This window comes from Rhea pennata, chromosome 20 (assembly GCF_028389875.1).
Source record: "Rhea pennata isolate bPtePen1 chromosome 20, bPtePen1.pri, whole genome shotgun sequence".
Lineage (NCBI taxonomy): Eukaryota > Metazoa > Chordata > Aves > Rheiformes > Rheidae > Rhea > Rhea pennata.
The window spans coordinates 5,696,845-5,718,052 of NC_084682.1; the positions used below are offsets into that span (position 1 = coordinate 5,696,845).

A 21,208-nucleotide genomic window follows, 5' to 3' on the forward strand; every position below is an offset into this window, starting at 1 on the left:
GAGCCGGGCGCCGTGCCCGGGGCAGGGCTGCTCCGCCCGCGGGGCCCGGCCGTGCCGCTGGGCGCCGGGTGCTCGGCGCTGTACAGCGCCCTTACGGCTCCGCAGCGCGGGGCGGGGCTTGCCCCGCGGCCCCGCCCCCAGCGCCGGCCCCGCCCCCAGCGCCGGCCCCGCCCCCAGCGCCGGCCCCGGCGCGGTGACGCGGGGGCGGCGCAGCCAATGGGAGCCGCGCGTGGATTTCAAACGGGCCCCGGCGGCGGCGGCGCGCGGGGCAGCGGCGGCCGGGACGGGACGGGACGGGACCATGCGGGCTGCGCAGCCGCCCGCCGTGAGTGCCCCGGTGCCGGGGAGCCCCGGGGGGGGGGTCCTGGTGCTGGGGAGCCCCGGGGATGGGTGGACCCGGTGCAGCGGCGGTGGCGGCGTGGGGAGGCCCCGGTGTGTGTGTGTGTGGGGGGGGGGGGGTACGCATCCCGGTGGGGCCGGGGCCGGTCCCGGTCCCGGTGCGGCGGCGGCGCGGGGAGGCCCCGATGGGGGGGGGGAGAGGCCCTGGTAGAAGGGGGGGGTACCCATCCCGGTGGGGCCCGTCCCGGTGCGGCGGCGGCGCGGGGAGGCCCTGGGGTGGGAGGACACGATGATCCTTCCCTGCAGGGCCGGTCCCGGTGGGGCGCTGGGGGCCCCCGCGGGCGGGGGGGCCCGGTGTGGCGGTGGGAGGAAGGCTGTAGCGTCGGTAGAGCCGCCCTGGAGGTGGTCCCGGTGCCGGGAGTGCTCGGGGGTGTGTGTGTTGAGGGGGGGAGGTGGGCGGCGAGTCCCGGTGCCCGAGCTGGGGGGTCCCGGTATGGAGGCGCTGGTGAAGCCTAGGGCTGGTAGAGCCAGTGCGGCGGCGGCGGCGGGATAGGGCCCCGGGGCGGGGTGCCCGGGGGCGGAGGGGTCCCGTGCCCGGGGGGCGCGGGGCCCCCGTGACGGCGGTGCCGCAGGCGCGGCCCGGGCGCGCCCCGCTGCGGGAGCTGCGGCTGCAGCCGGGCGCCGAGCGAACCTGCCTGACGCCGCTGCTGCATCGCCTGCGGCTCAAGGTGGGCAGGGCCGGGGGGAGCCGGGGGTGGGGGGAGGCCAGGGCAAGGGGGGGGAGGAGGGGGGGTAAAAGTTGGGGGAGGCAGGCTGTACTGGGGAGGGGGCAGCGGGGCACTGGGGGTAGCAGGGGGTCAGCTGGAGGTGCTGAGGTGGGGAGCTGGGGGGCTTTGGGGCAGCCCTGACATCCACTCCTACCATGTCCTGCAGGACCATGATGGCACCAGTCCGGGACCGTGCACCCCGGGGCCCCCTGGCAGCATTCCCCCAAGGCTGTACACCCCAGGCCCCCCCAGCAGCATCCCCCTGGGGTTGTGCACCCCAGGGTCCCCTGGCAGCACCACCCTAGGGCCCACCAGTAGCAGCATCCCCCTGGGGTTGTGCACCCCAGGGTCCCCTGGCAGCACCACCCCAGGGCCCTCCAGCAGTATGCCCTTGGGGCCATGCACCCCGGGGTCTCCTGGCAGTACCACCCTGGGACCCCTCAGCAGTGTCACCGCAGTGCCGTGCACTCTGGGGCCCTCTGGCAGCACCACCCTGGGGCTCTGCAGCCCAGAGCCCCCCAGCAGTGCCATCCTGCAGCCCCCTGGTAGCACCAGGGCCCTGGAGCCCCTTGCAAGCTCCCCCCTGGGGCCAAGCACCCTGGAGCCCCACAGCAGCGCCGCACCAGGTCCCTGCACCCTGGAGCCCCCCAGCACTCCTGAGAGTGTGCCTCTGAGGCCCTGCAGCCTGGAGCTCCCCGGCAGTGCCACCCCAGGTCCCTGCAGCCTGGAGCCCCCTGAGAGTGTGCCTCTGAGGCCCTGTAGCCTGGAGCCCCTTAGCAGTGCCACCCCAGGGCCAAGTGCCCTGGAGCCCCCCAGCAGTCTGGAGCCCCACAGCAGCGCAGCACCAGGTCCCTGCAGCCTGGAGCCCCCCGACAGTGCCACCCTGGTTTCCTGCAGCCTGGAGCCCCCCAGCAGTGCAGCGCCAGGTCCCTGCAGCCTGGAGCCCCTTAGCAGTGCCACCCCAGGGCCAAGTGCCCTGGAGCCCCCTGAGAGCACCACCCTGGGGCCCTGCAGCCTGGAGCCCCCTGAGAGCACCACACCAGGTCCCTGCAGCCTGGAGCCCCCCAGCAGCACCACACCAGGTCCCTGCAGCCTGGAGCCCCCTGAGAGCACCACCCTGGGGCCCTGCAGCCTGGAGCCCCCCAACAGTACCCCCTTAGGACTCTATACCCCAAGGCCCTGTGGCAGCATCGCACTGGGTTCCCCTGGCAGCGCTACCCCAGCGTCCTGCAGCCTGGGGTCCCCCGGCACCAGCTCCACCCCACAGGAAGCCCCCTTCCATGGGTGGCGAGTGGCACTCACTGACCTCACCAGCAGCCCCACAGCGCCCGTCAGCCTCTCCTGCAGCCTGGTGGCATCCGAGCCCCCAGGCAGCCATGGGGATTCCAGCCTGGCACCCTGCAAAGGCACCTCCAGGGGTGCTGCGTCGCCAGCCCCCTCCCCTCCGGGGCAGGCCCCCCCTGAGCCCTCGCCCACCAAGGTAGAGGAGTTGGAGCCCGCAGGGCCAGAGCCAGCGGCCACCCTTGTCCCCTCGCCTGAGCTGGCCCTGAGTGCTGTGTCCTGGATGATGCCACTGGCATGGCTGGAGAAGAGCCTCAACTCCTCGTCCCTGCTGGAGTCCCTGCGGCAAAGCCTGCCCCTGCCCGTGCTGCAGCAGGATGCTGGCACCAGCATCACCCCCGTGCCCACTGTGGCCACCGGGACCTTCATGACCCCGCGGGACCTGCTGGAGAGGAGCATCAACACGTCTGCGGATGGGCCTGCTCGCGCCAAGGACAGCGCTGCCGAAACAGACTGTCTGCTCTGGCAGTAAGTCCCCGCGCAGCCCCAGGAGGTGCCTTCCCGGAGCCACCCCTCTTGGCAGGCCACCCACCCGTGGGGTGCCCCTGCCGTGGGCCCTCAGGCGTCTGTCCTTCCCCAGCTGTCCCCGGGAGCAGCTGAAGTCCCTGCCGCGAGCGGAGCTGGAGGGGCGGCTGGAGAGCACCCTCATCATCATCGAGGCGCTCTCGCTGCAGCTGCGCGGCTGGCAGGAGAGCCGGCGGCCGCTGCCCGGCGTGGGGCCGGCCGAGCAGAGGGACGCGTTCGCCCAGACAGATGTCACCCACCCCGAAGGGGTACGGGGCTGCGCCGGGGTGACGCCCCGAGAGGGCTTTGAGCCGTGACGGCGGCCGGGCGCAAGTGGAGCGGAAGCAAAGCGGGGCGAGCGGGGACGCGGGCGCGTGCGTGCACGCCGGGCTGCCGCCGCGCCAGCCGCCTCTCCTCGTTATCGCGCCTGGCTGCGTGCTGGTCGCCCTGCTGAACCCGATGACTTTGCTGAATACGAACCCTTTTTTTGGGGGGGAGGGGGAATGTGGCAGTCAGCTACCCCCGGCGCAGCGGGCAACCTGCGCCGGGGAAGGACGGGCGACAGCGCGGCTGGGGAGCGCTTGCCAAACCTCAGGGCTGGTGCAAAGCCCGCTCTGTCCTGCCCTGCCGCCCGTTAGGAGGAGGAGATCTACCGCAACCTCTACGTGGAGCTGCGGGGGAAAACCGAGGCTCTGCAGCGGCAGCGGGCGTCCGAGCGGGAGCTGCAGCGGGAGCTGGAGCGGGCCGCCCAGGGGACGGTGCGTCTCGGCGGCCGGCGCGCGGGGCCTCGGCCGGGCAGGTGTGCGCGCATGCACAGCCGTGCCCGCGCCGGCCCCGGGAGCGCGGTGCGAGCGCCGGCGCCCTCGTCTCGCCCGCAGAGCGCCTGGGCTGAGCAGTGCCTCCTGTTTCGGGGCCTGGCGGACGCCGCTCTCGGGAGCCTGCGGGACGATCGGGGAGCCCTGGCCCGGGAGGTGAGCCCCGCTCGCCGGCCGGCCGGCCCGCGCGGCAGCCTGCCTTCGGCCCGGCCTTTCGCCCCTCTCCGGGTGCCGGTGGCGGGGGCGCGGGCTGGCGGAGCCGCTGCTGGGAGCTGCGTGGCAGATGTGAACCCAAACCACCCGGACGGGCTTTGCGCGGGGCTTTCTGGGGCTGCGGCCGCCGGCGGTGCCCGGAGGCCGCCGGATCTGTCTGTTCCCCGTGGCCCGGCTCGATGGCCTGGGGACGCGGGCGGGGGGGCCCCGGCGCTGCGGACACGCGCGGCCGTAAGCTGCCGCGTGCGTCTCGGCGCCGAGCTCGGCTCTTCTCAGGCTGCTCTCGTCTCTCGCAGCGCGAGCAGCTGAGGAGCGTGGCGGCCCGGTGCAAGGCCGTGCTGCAGAGCGTGCCCGGCAAGCTGCGGAGCTGCCTGGAGGAGCGGGACGCCGCGGGGCGGCGAGCGGACGAAGCCCTTCGAGCCAAGGAGGAGGTAGCGGGATGGCCTGCTGCAGCATCCGTGCGTGGGCTCTGCTGCCCCAGGGCCCCGTCCCTTGGTCGAGGTGTCCCGCATCTGCCAGCCCTGGGGAGGGAAGGTCCCTCCAGGTGCCAGTGGTGCCCAGGGTGGCCCTGCTAGGCTGGGCGGGCTTGTGGCTCTTTGGCTCAGGGCTCGACCTTGCCACGGCAGGAGCGAGAGCCCGGGCTCTAGCAGAGCGTGGGGGAAGGCAGCTCCTGGCAGCTCGGCCGGCTGGTGCCGGGAGCTGCCCTTCGCGTGAAACTGGGTCGCGGGTCCGTGTTCAGTGCCACATCTGTCCCTCTGCAGGGAGATCGCTTTCTGGAGGCCTTCCGCTCCCACGCCACCACGCAGATCAGCATGCGGGAGCAAAGCCTGGCCTCCCAGAGAGAGCTGGGCACGCTGCTGGCAGAGACCATCGACCAGCAGGTACCGAACGGGCAGTGCGTCCGGTTGCCTCCCCGGCGGTCCCTGGGGTGGCTGCAGGGCCCCCGGCCTGGGCTGGGTCCCAGCTCTGCGGGCGCATCTGCCACTTGGTGGGCTTGGGCGCTGGTTGCCGCTGTAAGCGACAGCCTGTGACCGGCTTGGGTCTGCTGGAGAGGTTTCTCAGCGCTGCTGCTGCAGCAGATCTGACCTCGGGGTTGGTGTTTACTTCCTGCTGCAGTTGTTTGACGCGAAGTGGCTACTCCGTCCCAGCAGCACTGACTCTTCTCTTGTTCACAGGCATCTCTGGCTGCTGAGTCCCAGCCCTTCCGGGAATTCATAGACGTCACCTTTGAAAACCTGCGGGGGGAAAGGAGGGCCCTGGGCGAGGAGGTGAGAGGTGTCCCGGCGGTGGGCTCCGAGCACAGCGCCTTGCTTCCCCGGCGGCAAGCAGTTCGGGCTGGCACCACTTCGGTCCATCTCAGAGCACTTTGTGCTCTGGATGCCAAGATCAGCCTGGCTGGTTAGAGCCGTCCCCAAGCTGCGACCATCTCTGGTCACGCAGTGGGGCACTACAGCCTCTGGCAGGCGTGTGCGGCCATGACATCTGGGCTCCGAGGCTGTCAGGGCAGCCCTCATCCTCAGGGCACCCTCTTCTCTTGCAGCGAGACCAAGTGAGGTCCCTGGTGTCCCGGTGCAAGGCCATGCTGCAGAGCGTGCCTGGCAAGCTGCAGAGCTGTCTGGAGGAGCGGGACGCCATGAGGCAGCGAGCAGATGAAGCCCATCAAGCTAGGGAGGAGGTAGTGGGATTCCACGGGCATCTGGGACACTGCTCTGCTGGCTGGCTGTCCCCATAGGGGATGGAGGGATGGGGGGTGGGAAGGTCCCGGAGGGTGGAGAGCATGTGAGCTACTCAAAGCACAGCTGGAGGGCGAAGCAGGTGTTGGTGCAGCCAGTGTATGGGCAGTGGAGATGTGCACGGTGTCTCTGCAGGCCTCCCGGCAGCTGGAGGAGGCATTGGGGGCACTGCAGGACTCGGTGGCTCAGGTCGAGCAGCTGACGGTGGCCAACTCACGCCTCAGTGCAGGTATGGGCACCCGGAGCTGGCGAGGGAAGCCGGAGCTGCCCTCGGGCTGCCCTGCCTGCCCTCGTCCCTGCGGACGTGGCTCTGCCAGGCTGAACTGAGCAAGGCAGTTGTCTCTGCGCAGCGGCTGCGGGAAACGGCCCTCTCCTGGGCCTGGTACCGGGGTCCCCCTCGGACGCATCCCGGGGCCGGAGGAACAGGGGTTCCTCCTCCTTCCCTTGCTTCGCTCTCAGTGCTCGTGCTGTGCCTCGTTGCAGACCTGAGCAGCCAGATGAAGGAGCTGGCCGGCCTGCAGCAGGAGCGGGACGCGCTGCGGCAGGAGAACGAGGACTCCAGGGAGGAGGCAGCCTGGTGGGTCCGAGCGTGAACCTCGGCATCCGGGGCAGAGCGGGGCGGGGGGGACAGCCCCAGCCCCGGCTCCGCTTTGCCCCAAGCTGTCCTACCTGCTTTGGGCCTCGTTGGCACGGCGTCCTTTCGCCGCCAGGCTGGCGAGGGAGAGGGACGCCCTGCAGCGGGAGCGAGACGGGCTGTGCCAGGAGCTGCGGGAGATGACGGAGTGCCGGGAGGTAGGAGCGCCTGAGGCTGACTGCGGCTGTCACATGCTCCTCGCTGAGTAATGCTGCCGTGGCCTCCTGAAAGCGTGGCAGCCGGCCAGGAAGCGGGATTAGCCCTCCTCCCGCGGCGGGGGGGTGGGTCAGTGACATCCTGCACGTAGAGCTGCTCTCCCTCGTACCCTGCAATGGCTCCCGGGGCGCCGCCGCTCCGCCGGCCGGGCGGGTGCTGCCCCCTCGGTCTCGCGCCCGGCGCTCACAGCCGTGCTCCTCCTCCGCAGTTCATCGACCAGGAGAACCGCATGTCCCGCACGCAGCTGATGGAGGCAGAGGCCAAGCTGAAGTCCACGCTGGCCGTCCTGCGGGAGCGCAGCCTGCAGCACGAGGAGCTGAAGGACTCGCACCAGTGCCTGCAGTACGGCCCGCCCTCGCTGTCCCTGCTTAAACCCAGCAGTTTTGAGAAATCGAGTCCCTTCTCGAGGAAGGCGGGGAGAGGGGGAACGGCTGTACGGTCTCTGCCGCTGCAGCTGAGCACAGTTACCTGGTGGGGAAGAGGCTGTGGGTAAATCCATCAGCCTTCGTCTCCTCGCTCTGACTTGGAAAACGTCAGACCTGTTGTCATCTGCAGCTGTGGGGTTTGATCCCCCACTCCCCCCCACACCGGGTTGCAATGGGAGGCAGGCCTGGAAAACGTCCCTGCCCCCTCCCAAGCAGGGGGAACGCTGCTCCCGCTGACCCTGCCGCCCTCCCGCAGGGAAGAGCAGGCTGCTCTCTGCAGGGAGCTGGAGAGCACGAAGGCCGAGCTCCAGGACCTGCAGCTCAAGAGGGCCAAGGTCTCACAGTGCTCTGCGGACATCGCCGAGAGCAAGATGAGGCTGCAGGACCTCGCCGACTGTCTCAGAGCTGCCCTGCAAGAGGGGGTAGGAGCCCTGCCCTGGGGAGGGGGGTGGTGGTGGGTGGGGGGGTGATCTGCTCCCCTGCAATCAGACATCCGTGCCTCTGCCCCGTGGCTTCCCCGAGGCCGCTGCTCACTGGGGCAGCGCGGAGCTGTTGTGAGCTGCCCTCCGGGCCCGTGCTCTGCCTCCCCTCCAAAGGATGACAGCGCCCCGTCGAGAAGCAGAGCCTGGACCCCAGCCCCGCGGACGCCGGGCTGGCAGACGCCCCGCGGCGCATGGACCCCCGCCTGCCGCACGCCGGCGTGCCGCACGCCGTACCGCGCCGGGGACTCCTTCGTGGGCAGCGTCTTAAAAGCAGCAGCAGGGAAAGGTGAGCTGCACCCGCTGTTTGGATGCCAGGAGGGGTCCCCTGTACAGGGACGGGCGTTGCTTTAGGGCCTGGTGGCAGCTCCTGCCCTGTGCTTGGGGTGTGTCTTACTCTGGTGCCGGGGGAGGAGATCCTGGTGCTCTCCCCATGTCCTTTGCTGCTGTGGGTCTCGTGGCTTTTACTTCGGGGCAACCGGATTTCAGCCCGCTTTGGATCGCGGCTGCGTCTGGAGGTGAAACCTGGTGTGCCGCGCTTGCCCTGGGCTGCAGCTCTCAAAGTCAGCCACAAACTGCAAGGGCTGAAACCACCCCGGGGGGAGCGTCCCGGGGTGCTTTTGCTCCCCGGGCTGGAACGGTCTCCTCCGAGCAACCCGCGCCCCGGGGAGCTGCTCTCGGGGCTGGCTGCGCCGCATGCAGCGCACGGGGCTGTGCGCAGCGCCTCTGCCCTCTCCTCTCGCAGATGCCGACGAAGCCACCGGAGGCGGGAGCGCGTTTACCAGGGTCGAACCTGCCTCTACACCAAAGCAAAGAGGTACTGGTGCCCGTCGCCCTCCCCATCCCTGCAGGCATCTGCTCCCTAGCCGCAGGCCTGTCCCCGTGCCGGCTCGGTCCCGCGCTGGGGGCAGTGCAGCGCTCTCCCTGCTGGCCTCCCTGTCCCCTCTGTGCCGCCCGCGAGCCTCTGCCGTGCCTGCAGAGCCCGAGGACGGCCTGCTGGAGAGTGTGAGGGAGCTGAGGACCGCCGTCTCTGACCTTGCTGCGCTGAGCTCCCGCGTCCAGGAGCTGGAGCAGAGCGAGTTCGAGGCGCTGCAGACGGAGATGTGAGTTTTTAGTGGGGGCTCGAGTCGAGGGCTGGCAGCTGGCTGGGCACCAGCACGGCTGTGGCAGGCACATCCTGTCCTTGGGGCAGCTCCATGTGGCATCTGCCCTGGCTCTCAAGGAGGGCCCATCTCGAGCAGGCTCTCTCCAGCCCCCCAGCTGGCTGGGGTGAGAGTTGTCCTCCCCCAGGCTCCGTGTGGGGCTGGTGAGACGCTCCAGAAGGGATGTGATGTGTGGTGCCAGGCACACTGTGCTTGGCTGGGGTCCTCATCCACCCAGCCTTGCTGTCCTCTCGCAGCTCCAACCTGCACCTGAGGCTGGAGATGGTGACTGCCGAGAGCCAGGAGAAGACAGACGCCCAGGCCGCCACCATCGCCAAGCTGAACAAGGCCTTGAGGGGCAAGCTACAGGTGAGCCGGTGCCAGAAGTGGGCCAGCACTCACTCCAGGGCAGAGCCAAACTGGGACGGGCGCTGATCTAGGACACGGAGAATCTGGGTAACTGGCTCTTTCTGTGCCCCGCGGGTACTCGGGGCTGATCTAACCTTCTCGAATGCAGGAAACCCACTCCCACCCGTTTGGGGGCAGCCGTGCTGCTGAGCCGGGCCCCGCAGTGGGATGGCCGTGGCCCTGCTGCAGGGGCCGTGCATGGCCCCCAGCCCGTGCAGGGCTCGCCTGCCACGGGCCAGGCATTGCTGGCCTGGAGGAGGCCTGGCCTGACGCCGCTGCTTCTCTCCGCAGAACGAGAAGGAGCTGCAGGACGTTGTGAAACAGCAGGAAGAGAAGATGCTGCAACTCATCGACAAGAGTGGGGAAGTCATGGTGCGTGGGGGGCCCTGGGAGGGCCCCATACGGGTAAGTGCCGGCCGTAGGGCCAGTCTCAGCATCTCCTCCGCTCTCCAGAGGCTGAAGGGAGAGGTCTCCCAGCTGAAGCGCTCGCTCCAGCGTGCCGAGACGGAGGCCAAGGTGCTGTGGGAGGAACTGCGAGGGCAGGAGCCCAAGGTGGATGCTGCCTGCGTCCAGGAGCGAGTGCTGCTGCGGCAGGAGGTGAGGCCGTGGGGCGGCAGGAGGTGAGGCCGTGGGGCTCCCTGGGTGCCCGACGCTCTTGAGCATGCATGGGACGGGGTCTGCCCCAAGCCGTGCTCCTCAAGCTGGTGCAAGGACCAGGCCGGATGGGCAAACAGCTGCTTGGCCGGCACCGTGCAGCTGGAAGCCTCCCCGAGCCGACGGCTCGCTCTCAGCTGCTCTTGCTCTGTTGGCAGGTGGACAAACTGCGGCTGCTGCTCCTGGAGAAAGAGGATGAAAGCTCGCTGCTCTCAAACAAGTACCTGGAGCAGGTACCTCGGGCTCCTCGCCTTGGGGGCTGGGGTGGTGCTAGTCTCCTACCTGGGCTGGTCTCTGCCCTCTCTGGGCAGGCTCCTGACAGGCATCTACCACCAGATTCGAGGCCTGGAGCTGAGGCTCTGCCATGCGCAGAAGGGGCTGAGGAACCAGGAGGAGATGCAGGAGAAGATGAGAGAGGTGAGGCTGGCAGCCGGCAAGGACAGAGGTCTCAGCTTGTGCGACAGCCAGGCCCCTCTCCCTTCCAGCACCAGCCTTTTCTCCAACCCCGTCGATCGCTAATGCCGCTGTCGTCCCCAGGTCCTGTCGTCCATCCCCGAGGCGGCAGCAGGCTCCCAGGAGCTCCGCAGCCTGCTCCGATACCTGGGCCTGAAGCCGGCCAGCGGCAGCAGGGACTCTGTGGACCTGCTATAGCCTGTAGCATGAAATGCTCCGGTTCTTAACGATGTAATTATTTATTGAGTAAAGTTTGTTAGCCTTTCCCCTGCCTGGTGGCTGGACGCGTGGAGGAAGTGCCGGCTGCACCCCGTGGGTGGGGACGGCCCTGGGACTGCGAGCGCCGGGCGGGCCGGCGGCAACTCGTCCTCAGCCGCCTGCACCGGCCCGTCCTGCTCCGCACCCGCACCCGTCCCGGGGCTGCGGGCACAGCTCCAGGGCCGCACTGACTCAGCCCCGGCGTGCGCACGGCCCCCTCCCTTCCGCCCTCGCCGCCTCCTCTCCTTGGCTGGGGCTGCCGCCTTCCGCCAGCGCCGCCGGAACCGGGCCCGCTCTCCGCCGGGCGCCGCCGTCCCACGGCTCCCGGCAGCAGCCCCACGTGCCCGGGCTGACCCAGCTCCCCTGCCCGGGGCCCCCGCTCCTCCTCCTGGCCTAGATTCCCTCTGCATTTCCCCCCCCCCCCACCTCGGTGCCCCATGCCCGCAGGGGAGCGGTGGCCTCATCCTGCAGCCGAGGGGAGGGCCGGGGCCGGCTCCCCGCAGTGCTCGTGCACCGCTCCAGCCGTGGGCAGGGGCATAAGTGCTGCCAGCTGGGAGCTCTGCCAGCTCCTGCTCCTCGGCGCTAGGGCCCGCTGGGGGCGGGGGCTCCCCGGGGGGCTCCTGGTGCAGCTCCCCGCGCCCCCTCGTTCCCCCCCCCCCCCCCGTGGGATCCCCCTCCCGCCCTTCCCAGCTCCAGGGATGCTCCCCGGGGCCGCGCTCCCGTCTGGCGCGGGGGCTGCGCGGCGCCTCCCTCTGCCGCCGCCGTGGCCCAAAATAGCTGCTTCCCGACAAGCGCTCTGGTTTTTAACGGCCCGTTTCCCCCGCGGGCTGCGCAGGGCAGAGCGATCACCTTCCCCTGCCCTCCGCCGCACCCCGGGCGCAGGCCTGGCAACCAGGCCAGCACCTCTGTTTAGCCGGGCACCTTTACTGACTGGGTGCCCAGGAGGGATGCGGCACTGCTCCCTGGTACGGTGTGTCCCCCCCCCCCCCCCCCAGCGCTGGGTACGATGCAGCCCCCTCCCCTCCCGAGGCGCAGGGCTGGCTGTGGGCACCCCCGTGCTGCGCCCTGGCTCTGGGATGAGGCGGGGGAGAAGCGCCGCGGGGCCTTGGATTAGGGCCGCGCGCGTGCTGAGCCCTCCTTTTACGGCGCGGGGCTTCGGCGGCGCTCGGCCTTGGCGGCCGCCCCTGCCAGCTCCGTGGGGCGAGCAGGGACACGGCTATTGTCCCCGCGCCGGCTCCGGGCGGCTCTTGCAGCGGGGCGGGTTTCCCTCCGGAGCCCCTGCACTGCTCCGCTCCCAGGGCTCTTGGCAGCGGGGCTCAGCCCCCGGCAGCGGAGGGGACCTGGCTGATGTCCCTGGTGTAACAGCTGCGGGGTGGTGTGGGGGGTCTCTGTCCCAGCAGGGTCACAGCTAGGGCCCCCAGCAGGGCCTGGGGGGGCACTGGGGACCCCTAACTGTGGCAGTGGGGTCCCTGCCTGTGGCTGGGGTGGCAGTGCAGTCCCTGGCCTGGCAGGTCACCAGCAATGGCAGCTGGGGGGCTGGCAGTGGGGTGGTCCAGCAGGGGCCTCACCGGCAGTGGGAGAGGGCAATGGGGTGGCGCAGCGGGGTCCCCCACAGCGGGTGGCAATGGGGTCCCTGCCCTGGCTGGGGTGTCATGGGCTGAGGGTAGTGGGGAGGTGGCGGGGGGGGGGGTCCCTGCCTGGGTTTGGGGTGACAGAGGGTGTCACAGGGGTCTCCACCCAGTGCTAGGATCTCGGGGGGGGGGTCCCTGCGCGGGGTTGGGGTGGCAGTGGGGTGTGAGGGGGGATCCCTGATGGGAACGGAGGGTGTCAAGGGGGTGTGATGGGGCTCTGGGGCCGGGGGGGTGCGAGGGGGGTCCCTGCTCGGGGCCGAGGGTGCCGGGGGGCTCCCTGCCCGGGGCCGGGGCTGCCGGGCGGGGGGTGCCGGGGGCTCCTTACCGGGGGCCGGGGCGGCCGGGGGGGCCGGGCGGCGCGGGTGCCGCCCCGAGGCCCGCCCCGTCCCGCCCCGCCGGTCACGTAGCTCTGCGGCACCGCAGCGCATTTACCGCGGGGCCGGAGCGCGCAGCCCGCAGTCCGCGCCCGCCGCCGCCGCCGCCGCCGCCGCCGCCCTGCACGGTAACGGGGAGCCGCGGGGGGCGGCTGGGGGGATCCGGGGGCTCCGACGGGGTGGAGGGGGCTCCCTGCGCCGCTGGGGCGGCCGGGCGGGGGGCGCCGGGACGGGCGCAGCCCCCCGGACCGGGAGGGCGCTGGAGACGTGGCTGCGCCCGGTGCCCGGGCAGGGTCCCGTCCGCCCCCCACCACCACCGAGGGCATCGCCGTGCCCGGGGCATCCCGTCCCCGGAGCATCCCGTTCCCGGGGCACCACCCCCAGGGGGTCGCCGTCCCCGGGGTGTCCCCGTCCCCCCCCCCGCGTGTCGCCGGCCCCCCGTGTATTACTGCCCCCGCGGCGCCACCTTGGCCAGGGCATCCCCATCCCCGGGGCAGCCCCGTCCTCCGTGGGTATCGCCAGGCCGGGGTATCGCCATGCCCCAGGCATCGCGTCCCCCCCCAGTATCGCCGTCCTCGGGGGTGGGTGGGTGGGTGGGGGAGCCGCCGTCCCCGGGGCGGCCGGTTTCCCTCGGGATTCGGGGCCACCTCAAGATGGCTGGGCTGGGGGCGGGCGAGCAGGCAGCAAAATGGCTGGGAGCTCCCCGGCCTCCTCCGCGAGGCCGTGCCCGAGCCGGAGCCCGAGCCGGAGCCCGAGCGGCGGCGGGGCGCGCGAGCAGGCGCCGCTTACGTAACGCAGCCCACCGCGGGGCTGGCCGGGCCGCGCGCCGCAGCCCCGGCCGCCGCGAGGGTGCCCGGGCCCGCGGCGGGGAGCGGGTGCTCGCTCGCCGCCCCCCGCCGCTCAACCCCGCCTCGGCGCAGGCCCCACCATGACGCACCAGTACCCCGCGCTGACGGCCGAGCAGAAGAAGGAGCTGTCGGACATCGCCCTGCGCATCGTGGCCCCGGGCAAGGGCATCCTGGCCGCCGATGAGTCCGTAGGTGGGTCGGGGGCCGCTGGCCCCGTCGCCGGTGCTGTTCCCTGCTTTTCCCCGAAACCACCCCCCCCCCCGCGGGCCTGCCCGGCCGGGGGGCTCACGGGGGTGCTGCTGCCGTAGGGAGCATGGCCAAGCGCCTCAACCAGATCGGGGTGGAGAACACGGAGGAAAACCGCCGGCTGTACCGCCAGGTCCTCTTCAGCGCCGACAGCCGGGTGAAGAAGTGCATCGGTGGCGTCATCTTCTTCCACGAGACCATGTACCAGAAGGCCGACGACGGGACCCCCTTCGTCCAGATGATCAAGGACAAGGGCATCGTCGTGGGCATTAAGGTGGGTGGAGGGACCCTGGTGCACCGGCTGTTTGCCGCTGGCTGTGGGGTGGGGGAGGATGCTGAAGAGGGGACTCGGCGGGGGTTCAGCACCACCTTCGCCTTCCCTTTGCAGGTGGACAAGGGCGTCGTGCCCCTGGCTGGGACCGATGGTGAAACCACGACTCAGGGTACGCAGCACAGGAGGGTTGGGGTGTTGGTTTGGGGGTGTCAGGGCTGGAGGTGCCAGATTTAGGGTGCAGGGGCTGGAGGTACTGCGTTTGTCTGCCAGTTCTGGGGGTGCATGCTGGGTTTGGGGGTGCCAGGTTTGGGGCACCACCCTGACGGGCCACCTCGCAGGTCTGGACGGGCTGTCCGAGCGCTGCGCCCAGTACAAGAAGGATGGCGCTGACTTCGCCAAGTGGCGCTGCGTGCTGAAAATTGGTGACAACACCCCCTCTGCCCTCGCCATCATGGAGAACGCCAACGTGCTGGCCCGCTACGCCAGCATCTGCCAGCAGGTACGCGCCCAGGCTGCAGTCCGTCTGTCCAGGGGGCCAGACCTGGACCAACAAGGATGCATATTGTTGCACTGGGATGGGCATCAGCCCACGAAGATGATCACTCTGTGAGGACAGGCATTGCCCTGCGAGGCTCGGCATCTGTCCACGGGGCTGGGTATTGCCCCATGGGACTGGGCATCGCCCCCCGGGTCCAGGCATCACCCTGCTGGGCCCCACAGCCAGGGCGATGCCCAGGACCCTCCCCGTGACGGCATCACTCGGTGCCTTGCAGAATGGCATCGTGCCCATTGTGGAGCCGGAGATCCTGCCAGATGGTGACCACGACCTCAAGCGGTGCCAGTATGTGACAGAGAAGGTGAGGGGCGCAGCATGGTGGGCACGGGGGGGGGGGGGGGACCTGGACCATGCTGTGCCAGGCCAGGGGCCTCCCTTCCACCTGTATCCCCCCAGGTGCTGGCGGCCGTGTACAAGGCGCTGAGCGACCACCATGTCTACCTGGAGGGGACCCTGCTGAAGCCCAACATGGTGACTCCCGGGCACTCCTGCCCCACCAAGTACAGCCCCGAGGAGATTGCCATGGCCACTGTCACCGCTCTGCGCCGCACTGTCCCCCCGGCCGTCCCAGGTATCAGGACGTGGCAGAGATGGGAGGGGTCATGGGGGTTTTAGGGGACTCCAGCAGGGCCCCTCACCACTGAAACCCTGCTCTCCACAGGCGTCACATTCCTCTCCGGAGGCCAGAGCGAGGAGGAGGCCTCCATCAACCTCAACGCCATCAACACATGCCCGCTGGCCCGGCCATGGGCCCTCACCTTCTCCTATGGGCGGGCACTGCAGGCCTCAGCGCTCAGCGCCTGGCGCGGGCAACGGGACAACGCCAGTGCCGCCACCGAGGAGTTTGTCAAGCGTGCCGAGGTAATGGGGTGGCCTGCAGCTGCCAGCTCGGGGACGGGTCAGAGGGGGGACACTGAGGGCTGTGTCGCCATAGGGTGATGGGGGACACCAGGGGGTAGGTTTCCATGGGGCGATGGGGGACATTGAGGGCTATGCCTCATGGGGTGATAGGAGACAGCAAGGGCTGTGTCCCCATGAGACGGAGGACACTGATGGCCAAATCCCACCGGGCAACGGGGACGCTAATGGGATGGAGGATACCGAAAGCCACGTCCCATGGAGTGATGGGGGACACCAAAAGCTGTGTCCCTATGGAATGGGGGACATTAAAAGCCATGTGCCATAGGGCAATGGGGGACACCGAAGGCCATATCTATCAGGGTGAGGGGAGACAGGGAGGGTCGTGTCCCCACGGGATGGGGGTGCTGAGACCATGTCCCTCAGAGTGACGGGAGACGCCGAGGCCCACGTCCCACAGAGCAGGGGGGACAGCGAGGGCTGCATGCCCGCAGCGCGCGGGCCCCAGGGGCCGTGCCCCCCGGCGGGCTGGCGGCCGCTGACGGGTTTCTCTCCTGCAGGTGAACGGGCTGGCAGCGCTGGGCAAGTACGAGGGCAGCGGGGATGAGTCGGGCGCCGCCGGGCAGTCCCTCTACGTGGCCAACCACGCGTACTGAGCACCGGCCGGGGGCCCCCGGCCCGCCCCGGCCCCCGCCCCGGCCCCCCATCCTCGCCACCGCTCACACCCCGCTTCCACCCCTAGCCGCCGCCAGGAGCCACCACGCGGGGAGGGGAAGGGGAGTGCGCCCCGTGGGCCGGCCCGACGCCGCCGCGTCCGCAGATAACGTGGAGGGGGAGGCCGGGGCGCCCTGGACGCCCGGCCCCCGGAGGGTGCCGCCCGGATGCCCCTTTGGCAAGGGGCTCCGGCGAGGCAGGGGGGCGGGAGGCCCGGCCGCGTGGGGGGCAGGAGGGGAGGCCTGGGGGTGCCCCTGCCCTGCCGTAGCTTCGCAGTCCCGGTGGATGCTGCCCCCCCCCGGGGGCGCCGTGGCCCAGGGAGCCCCCGCCGCCTGTGTTGTGTTCTGCGTGTGCACCCTGTGTACCAAATAGCCTAACAACGAATAAACGGTAGAGACAGCGCCGCGCCTCCGCTTCCTCTGTCGCCGTGGCGGACCCCAGGAGCGCGTCCTCCCCTCCTCGAGCTGCTCCAGTCCTCAAGGGACTACGGCGCTGCCCCGCAGCCCAGCCCTGCCATGCGTCACGCTCACCCATGCAACGAGTTGTGCCCGGCCTCAGCTCACCCGCACCCATTACGGAGCTCCAGGGCCGGCCACGCTCCTCCTACAGGCCACGGGGCGGGCAAGGACCCCCTCACAACCCCCCCCGAGGCAGTGCCTGTCCCTCTTCCCGTTCCCAGCGGCCCCCGCGGCGCGGTGCTCGGCGCTGCACAGCCGCCCCGCTGTGCCACCCGCCGCCTGCGCGGGCGCCGCCTGTCCCTCCGCGGCACCCGTAGAGGCGGCGCGACCACGGCCCGCCCCCTCGAGGCGGGTAGCGAACGCTGACGGGCGCTACCGGCCGCCCGTCTGCGCAGCCGCGCGCCGGCCTCTGCGCCCATTGGCTGCTCTGGAGACCGGGTGCTCTGAAAGGCTGGGCCGGGCGCGGGCCCCGCCCCCCAGGAGCCGGGCCCGGAAGGGAAAATGGCGGCGGCCGCGGCGGCGGCGGCGGCGGATGAAGCAGGTAGCGGGGGCACCTGGGCGTCCGCCCGCGGCCGTTTCCCCTCCGTTCCCCCGGGAACCGCCCGTCCGCGGCCGTTGCCCGGTGCTCAAGCGTGTCCCCGCAGAGAAGGCGCGGGGCCGGCAGGCCGCCCTGTGCTTCGCGGCCATCGCCGTGGCGCTGGGGCTGCCGCTGTGGTGGAGGACGACGGAGACGTACCGAGCCGCGCTGCCCTACGGCGACATCGCCGCGCTGGGCGAGCTGCCGGTGAGCGCCGGGGGCGGGAAGGCGGGCGGCGGGGGCCGGCAGCGGGCCGCTCGCGGTGACGCGCCGCGCTCAGTTCCAGCTGGCTGTGCCCGTCACCGTGGTCTTCGCCGCCGGGTCGCTGCCCGGGGACCTGCCGAGGCCGCTGCCCTTCCGGGAGATGCGGGAGAAGGAGACGGTCCTGAACCGTAAGAGCTTTGCCTGCCCGTCCCTGCTTTGCTGCCCTAGAGCTGGTGCCTGAGGAGCCTTGCGGCCTGAGCCGCCCAGGGCTGTGCCTGGCCCCGTCTGGCACGCTGCTCTCGCGATGGCCGCGGGGCCAGGCGCTCGGACTGGCAGGGTCACTCAGGCTTTGTCCCCTGGCAGCAAGAACCCGCATCACGTCATGCTATGAGGTGGTCTTTCGGAGCGCCGCGGCTCAGGAGGAGGCAGCCCTGAACGCGGTTACTGTGCAAGGTATCAGGCCAACGGGTCTGTGCTGCTTGTGCTGCCTAAACCCAGCTGGGCAGGGTGCAGGCTCTTTTTTCAGAGGCTGACTGAGCAGGAGCTCAGCCTTTGCTACCTCTTGGGTTGGAGGCCTGCTAATGCCTCCCTTTTCCTCAGAGGCTGATGCTGCTCTGCACCAACTACAGGCTGCCTCACTGGGCTCTCTGACTCTATACGTGATCCCTGAAACCTCCTTGCTCCTCCCTCAGGTAAAGTATCTGCTGTACCGTGGTGGGGGGCACCCTTCAGTGCCAGCCTCTGTGCTGCCATGGAGATACAGTGGTTTGTGTCTCAGCTCTAGGGCAAGTGGGTGAATCTTGGATGGGTTGGTGTGGACAGCTGCCTGGGAGGAAGTCCTGGATCTTTTATGCTTGGTGTGACACTGGGTTGTGGCCTGGGGCTCTGAGATGTAGAAAGGTTTGCTAGAAACCCTCAGAATTTGCCGGGAGAAAGAGGGACTGTTGGGGCTGTGTCCTGTGGTTGAGGAGGGATCCGACTCTTCATCCTTTGCAGATACCCGGTTCCCCTGTCTGAGGGGAGAGGTCTGTCCCTGGGTAGTTACAGGTAGCCCCAGGCTGTTCTGTGTGTTGGTAGGGTAAAGAGCCAGGCCTGCTCCCGGTCCTCACCTCTGCACCTTCCCCAGGGTGTTGGCGTGTATGTGGGGAAGCACCGCAGTGCCCTGGTGAGGGCCAGGGAGGGCCTGGCCGCCCTCCACGCTCGCCTCCAGCAGGTCATACAGGTCATGTCCTTCACAACCAGCTCCATCACTGCTGCTCTCTCGGACCGCCTGCCTGCCAGCCAGCTCAGCCCTGATGCCCGTCGGCACTTCAAATCCAGTCTGGGTACGGGCACGCGGTGTGTGCGCCCAAGCCCCATCCCCTGTCCTGGGGGAAGGCCAGCTGGCTTGGGGAGGCAGGGTGCCATCCCTGCCTTGCTGGTAGCATCCCTGGATGTCTTCTGGGGTAGCAGACCTGTGGGGTCCTCCCTTTGTCCTTGCCTGTGGCTCTGGGCCAGGGTCTGTGCTGCAGTTGGGGCATGTTGAGGTACCAGAGAGTGGCCCCGTGTGAAGGAGGGCCAAGGAGAAGGGGGCTGAGTCCTGTTAGCTCTCAGGAGCTCTGCAGTGGTGACATGCCTGGCCTTGGAGTCGCCAGGTGGGTTGTTGTGCTGGTGCTGCACAGGCTCTCGGTGCTCGGCAGGGTACGAGATCACCTTCAGTCTGCTGAACCCTGACCCCAAGTCTCACGCTGTGCACTGGGACATCGAGGGTGCCGTGAGCCGTTACGTGCAGCCCTTCCTGGACAAACTGAGCTTCGTGGCCAACTTCTCTGTCGATTCTCAGGTGAGGGCTGAGAGATGCAATGGGGAGAGCCCCGCCTTGGTCGTACTGAGTGTCCCAAGTTGCGCTTCACTAGCAACATCCCTGCAGATCCTGTACTATGCTGTCCTCGGGGTGACACCGCGCTTTGACAAGCAGTCCTCCAGCTTCCTCTTGAGTGCACACAGCCTCCCACACGTCATCAACCCTGTGGAGGCCAGGCTGGGTGAGCACTACACTCCCTGCCTGGCTCTCAGAGGATCAGGGTCTGCTGAGGGAGGGACAGCCTGGTTTACAGCCTGGACCCTTCCCTCCCAGCAGCCCTGTCAGCCCCAGATAGGGGTGAGGATGTCCGAGGCTGCTGGGCTGGGAGCTCTGCTTGGGGCTTGCTGTTTAAGGTGGAGCAGCGCTGGGCTCTGCTCTGGTACTGAACACGGGAGGTCTGCTCTCCCCATCCCCACGGGCCAGAGGAAGGATTTGACTGTGACTCTCACTGCAGGCTCCAGTGCTGCCTCACTTTACCCCGTGCTGAACTTCCTGCTGTACGTGCCAGAGCGCTCCCACTCCCCTCTCTACATCCAGGACAAGGATGGAGCCCTGGTGGGCACTAATGCCTTCCACAGCCCCCGCTGGGGTGGCATCATGGTATGGTGTGGTGGGGTGCTGGTAGTGAGCACCCCACTCTAATGAGGTGGTTGCTGCCCCTCTGCCTGTGGCACGTGCGGGCAGTGCTGCCAGCCCCGTGGCTCTGGTTGTGCCTGGCTGATGTGCTTTCTTGCAGGTGTACAATGTAGAAGGCCCTGCTTCTCCTCCGGCCTCGCTCCCGCTGCGTGTGGATGTGGACATGGTGCAAGTGATGGAGGTTTTCCTGGCCCAGCTCCGGTGAGGATGCACACTGTTCCCTCCCCAGGCCTGTTTCTGCTCTTCTCGCAGGTCATGTGTGAATCGGATTGGAGCAGGCAGTGCCTGTGCTGGAGCCCAGCAGCTCACTCTGCCTTCTGGGCTGAGGGTGGCTTTTCATGGTCTCTGTGGTGCTGACCAACAGCCAGCATCACTCCCTGGTTGGGGGATAGTGGCACATCTCCTGTCTCTTCATGTGGGAAGCTTATCTTGTCCTGCCCCATGTGTAGGAGGCCATCAGTCCTAGTCTGAGTCCTGCCAGGACTGAATGCACTGGAGAAGAGGAGGAGTGCATGCAGGGCTGTGGGCCTGTGACACAGGCTGGGACATTCCCCTCTGCTCCTAGGTTACTGTTTGGGGTATCTCGGGAGGTGCTGCCCCCAGAATTCCTGCTGGAGAGCCCAGGGAATGAGGGACTGGCTGACTGGGAGCTGGACCGCTTGCTCTGGGCTCGCACTGTGGAGAACATTGCCACAGTATCTACCACCTTGACCTCTCTGGCCCAGCTGCTGGACAAAATTGGGAACATTGTCATCAAAGATGATGTTGCCTCTGAGGTAGGTTGGGCAACCTGAGCGAGGAAGTGGATGCAGGGGGGTGGGAGACATGGTCCTCATGCTGAGTGCCAGTTGCTGTCACTGAGCTACTTCCCAGGCCTGTCAGTGAGCAAAGACCTCCAGGCTTGTATTTCTGGGGCCTGTAGCTCCTCTGTGATCCTGGCCCAGGAGGACCGGCTGTGTTGTTGCTGTACAGGTATACCGAGCGGTGGCTGCAGTGCAGAGTGCCATGGCAGAGCTGGCCGTGGGCCACCTCGACTCAGCCTTCCAGGCCAGCAAGGAGGCTGTCACCTCCTCAGAGCGAGCCTTCTTTGACCCATCACTCCTCCATCTCCTCTACTTTCCTGATGACCAGAAATTTGCCATCTATATCCCACTCTTCCTGCCCATGGCTGTGCCTATCCTGCTGTCCCTGGTCAAGATCTTCCGGGAGGCCAAGCAGCGCAAGAAGGAGCCCACCAAGACAGACTGAGCCCATCCTCACAGTGCCCTACTTTGGGGCTGGGGCTGCCCCAGCCGCATGAAGGACGCTGTCATGGACCAGCAGTGCAGGTGTATGTGGCAGAACACTGACAGAGCCAGATGTTGGCCTGGCAGCTCAGCTTGGGTCTGCTGTTGTGGCTGAGATGCAGGAGGAGAGGCTGCTTTGAGGAGTGGGAGATGCTCTTGGGGTCCAGCACCCTCCAGTGGGGCATGCTGTTTGCACCCCAGACTGAGATGGATGGGTGGAGGAAGGGGCTTCCTGCATGTGCTCCTGGCCCTGTGCTGCCTTTGCAGCAAGCTGCTGCCCAATAAAGAACAACACTGGTTTGGCTGGTCCTGGTGTGTGGGG

At 69.0% G+C, this 21,208-nt stretch overlaps 3 protein-coding genes across 4 annotated transcripts; all 3 read left to right on the forward strand.

Moving 5' to 3' along the window:
• Positions 1-301: 301 nt before the first annotated feature.
• SPAG5 (sperm associated antigen 5) lies at positions 302-10,379 on the forward strand. The gene is made up of 23 exons (XM_062592821.1): positions 302-325; positions 972-1,067; positions 1,273-2,915; positions 3,028-3,220; positions 3,830-3,922; positions 4,276-4,410; positions 4,741-4,860; positions 5,155-5,247; positions 5,520-5,654; positions 5,848-5,941; positions 6,196-6,289; positions 6,423-6,504; positions 6,771-6,904; positions 7,244-7,409; positions 7,584-7,755; positions 8,212-8,283; positions 8,446-8,569; positions 8,866-8,977; positions 9,308-9,388; positions 9,470-9,613; positions 9,829-9,903; positions 10,007-10,087; positions 10,208-10,379. The coding sequence occupies exons 1-23, from the start codon at positions 302-304 to the stop codon at positions 10,319-10,321; spliced, it is 4,077 nt and encodes a 1,358-aa protein (XP_062448805.1). The 3' UTR covers positions 10,322-10,379.
• Positions 10,380-12,420: 2,041 nt separating this feature from the next.
• Positions 12,421-16,283, forward strand: ALDOC (aldolase, fructose-bisphosphate C). The gene is made up of 9 exons (XM_062592641.1): positions 12,421-12,514; positions 13,307-13,426; positions 13,543-13,754; positions 13,869-13,923; positions 14,093-14,253; positions 14,528-14,611; positions 14,707-14,881; positions 14,972-15,171; positions 15,729-16,283. The coding sequence occupies exons 2-9, from the start codon at positions 13,315-13,317 to the stop codon at positions 15,822-15,824; spliced, it is 1,095 nt and encodes a 364-aa protein (XP_062448625.1). The 5' UTR covers positions 12,421-12,514; positions 13,307-13,314; the 3' UTR covers positions 15,825-16,283.
• A 521-nt stretch (positions 16,284-16,804) lies between these two features.
• PIGS (phosphatidylinositol glycan anchor biosynthesis class S) lies at positions 16,805-21,188 on the forward strand. 2 transcript variants are annotated; one of them, XM_062592313.1, is made up of 12 exons: positions 16,805-16,881; positions 16,985-17,124; positions 17,198-17,309; positions 17,485-17,574; positions 17,722-17,813; positions 18,248-18,446; positions 18,801-18,943; positions 19,031-19,145; positions 19,419-19,564; positions 19,701-19,801; positions 20,166-20,376; positions 20,573-21,188. In XM_062592313.1, the coding sequence occupies exons 1-12, from the start codon at positions 16,842-16,844 to the stop codon at positions 20,846-20,848; spliced, it is 1,665 nt and encodes a 554-aa protein (XP_062448297.1). In that variant the 5' UTR covers positions 16,805-16,841; the 3' UTR covers positions 20,849-21,188. The 2 variants fall into 2 exon arrangements, with proteins under 2 accessions (XP_062448297.1, XP_062448298.1); XM_062592314.1 differs by lacking the exon at positions 16,985-17,124 and having other exon boundaries at positions 16,845-16,881.
• Positions 21,189-21,208: the final 20 nt, after the last annotated feature.

Bases quoted from the DNA above. Each gene is read 5' to 3' on its own strand.
- SPAG5 (XM_062592821.1), top strand. From the start codon at position 302: ATGCGGGCTGCGCAGCCGCCCGCC. The intron at 3,221-3,829 runs GTACGGGGCTGC...TCTCGCCCGCAG, and splicing joins ATGTCACCCACCCCGAAGGG to AGCGCCTGGGCTGAGCAGTG. The intron at 5,248-5,519 runs GTGAGAGGTGTC...CTTCTCTTGCAG, and splicing joins GGAGGGCCCTGGGCGAGGAG to CGAGACCAAGTGAGGTCCCT.
- ALDOC (XM_062592641.1), top strand. From the start codon at position 13,315: ATGACGCACCAGTACCCCGCGCTGACGGCCGAGCAGAAGAAGGAGCTG. The intron at 13,924-14,092 runs GTACGCAGCACA...GCCACCTCGCAG, and splicing joins TGGTGAAACCACGACTCAGG to GTCTGGACGGGCTGTCCGAG. The intron at 15,172-15,728 runs GTAATGGGGTGG...TCTCTCCTGCAG, and splicing joins AGTTTGTCAAGCGTGCCGAG to GTGAACGGGCTGGCAGCGCT.
- PIGS (XM_062592313.1), top strand. From the start codon at position 16,842: ATGGCGGCGGCCGCGGCGGCGGCGGCGGCGGATGAAGCAG. The intron at 17,310-17,484 runs GTAAGAGCTTTG...GTCCCCTGGCAG, and splicing joins GAAGGAGACGGTCCTGAACC to CAAGAACCCGCATCACGTCA. The intron at 19,146-19,418 runs GTGAGCACTACA...CTCTCACTGCAG, and splicing joins CCCTGTGGAGGCCAGGCTGG to GCTCCAGTGCTGCCTCACTT.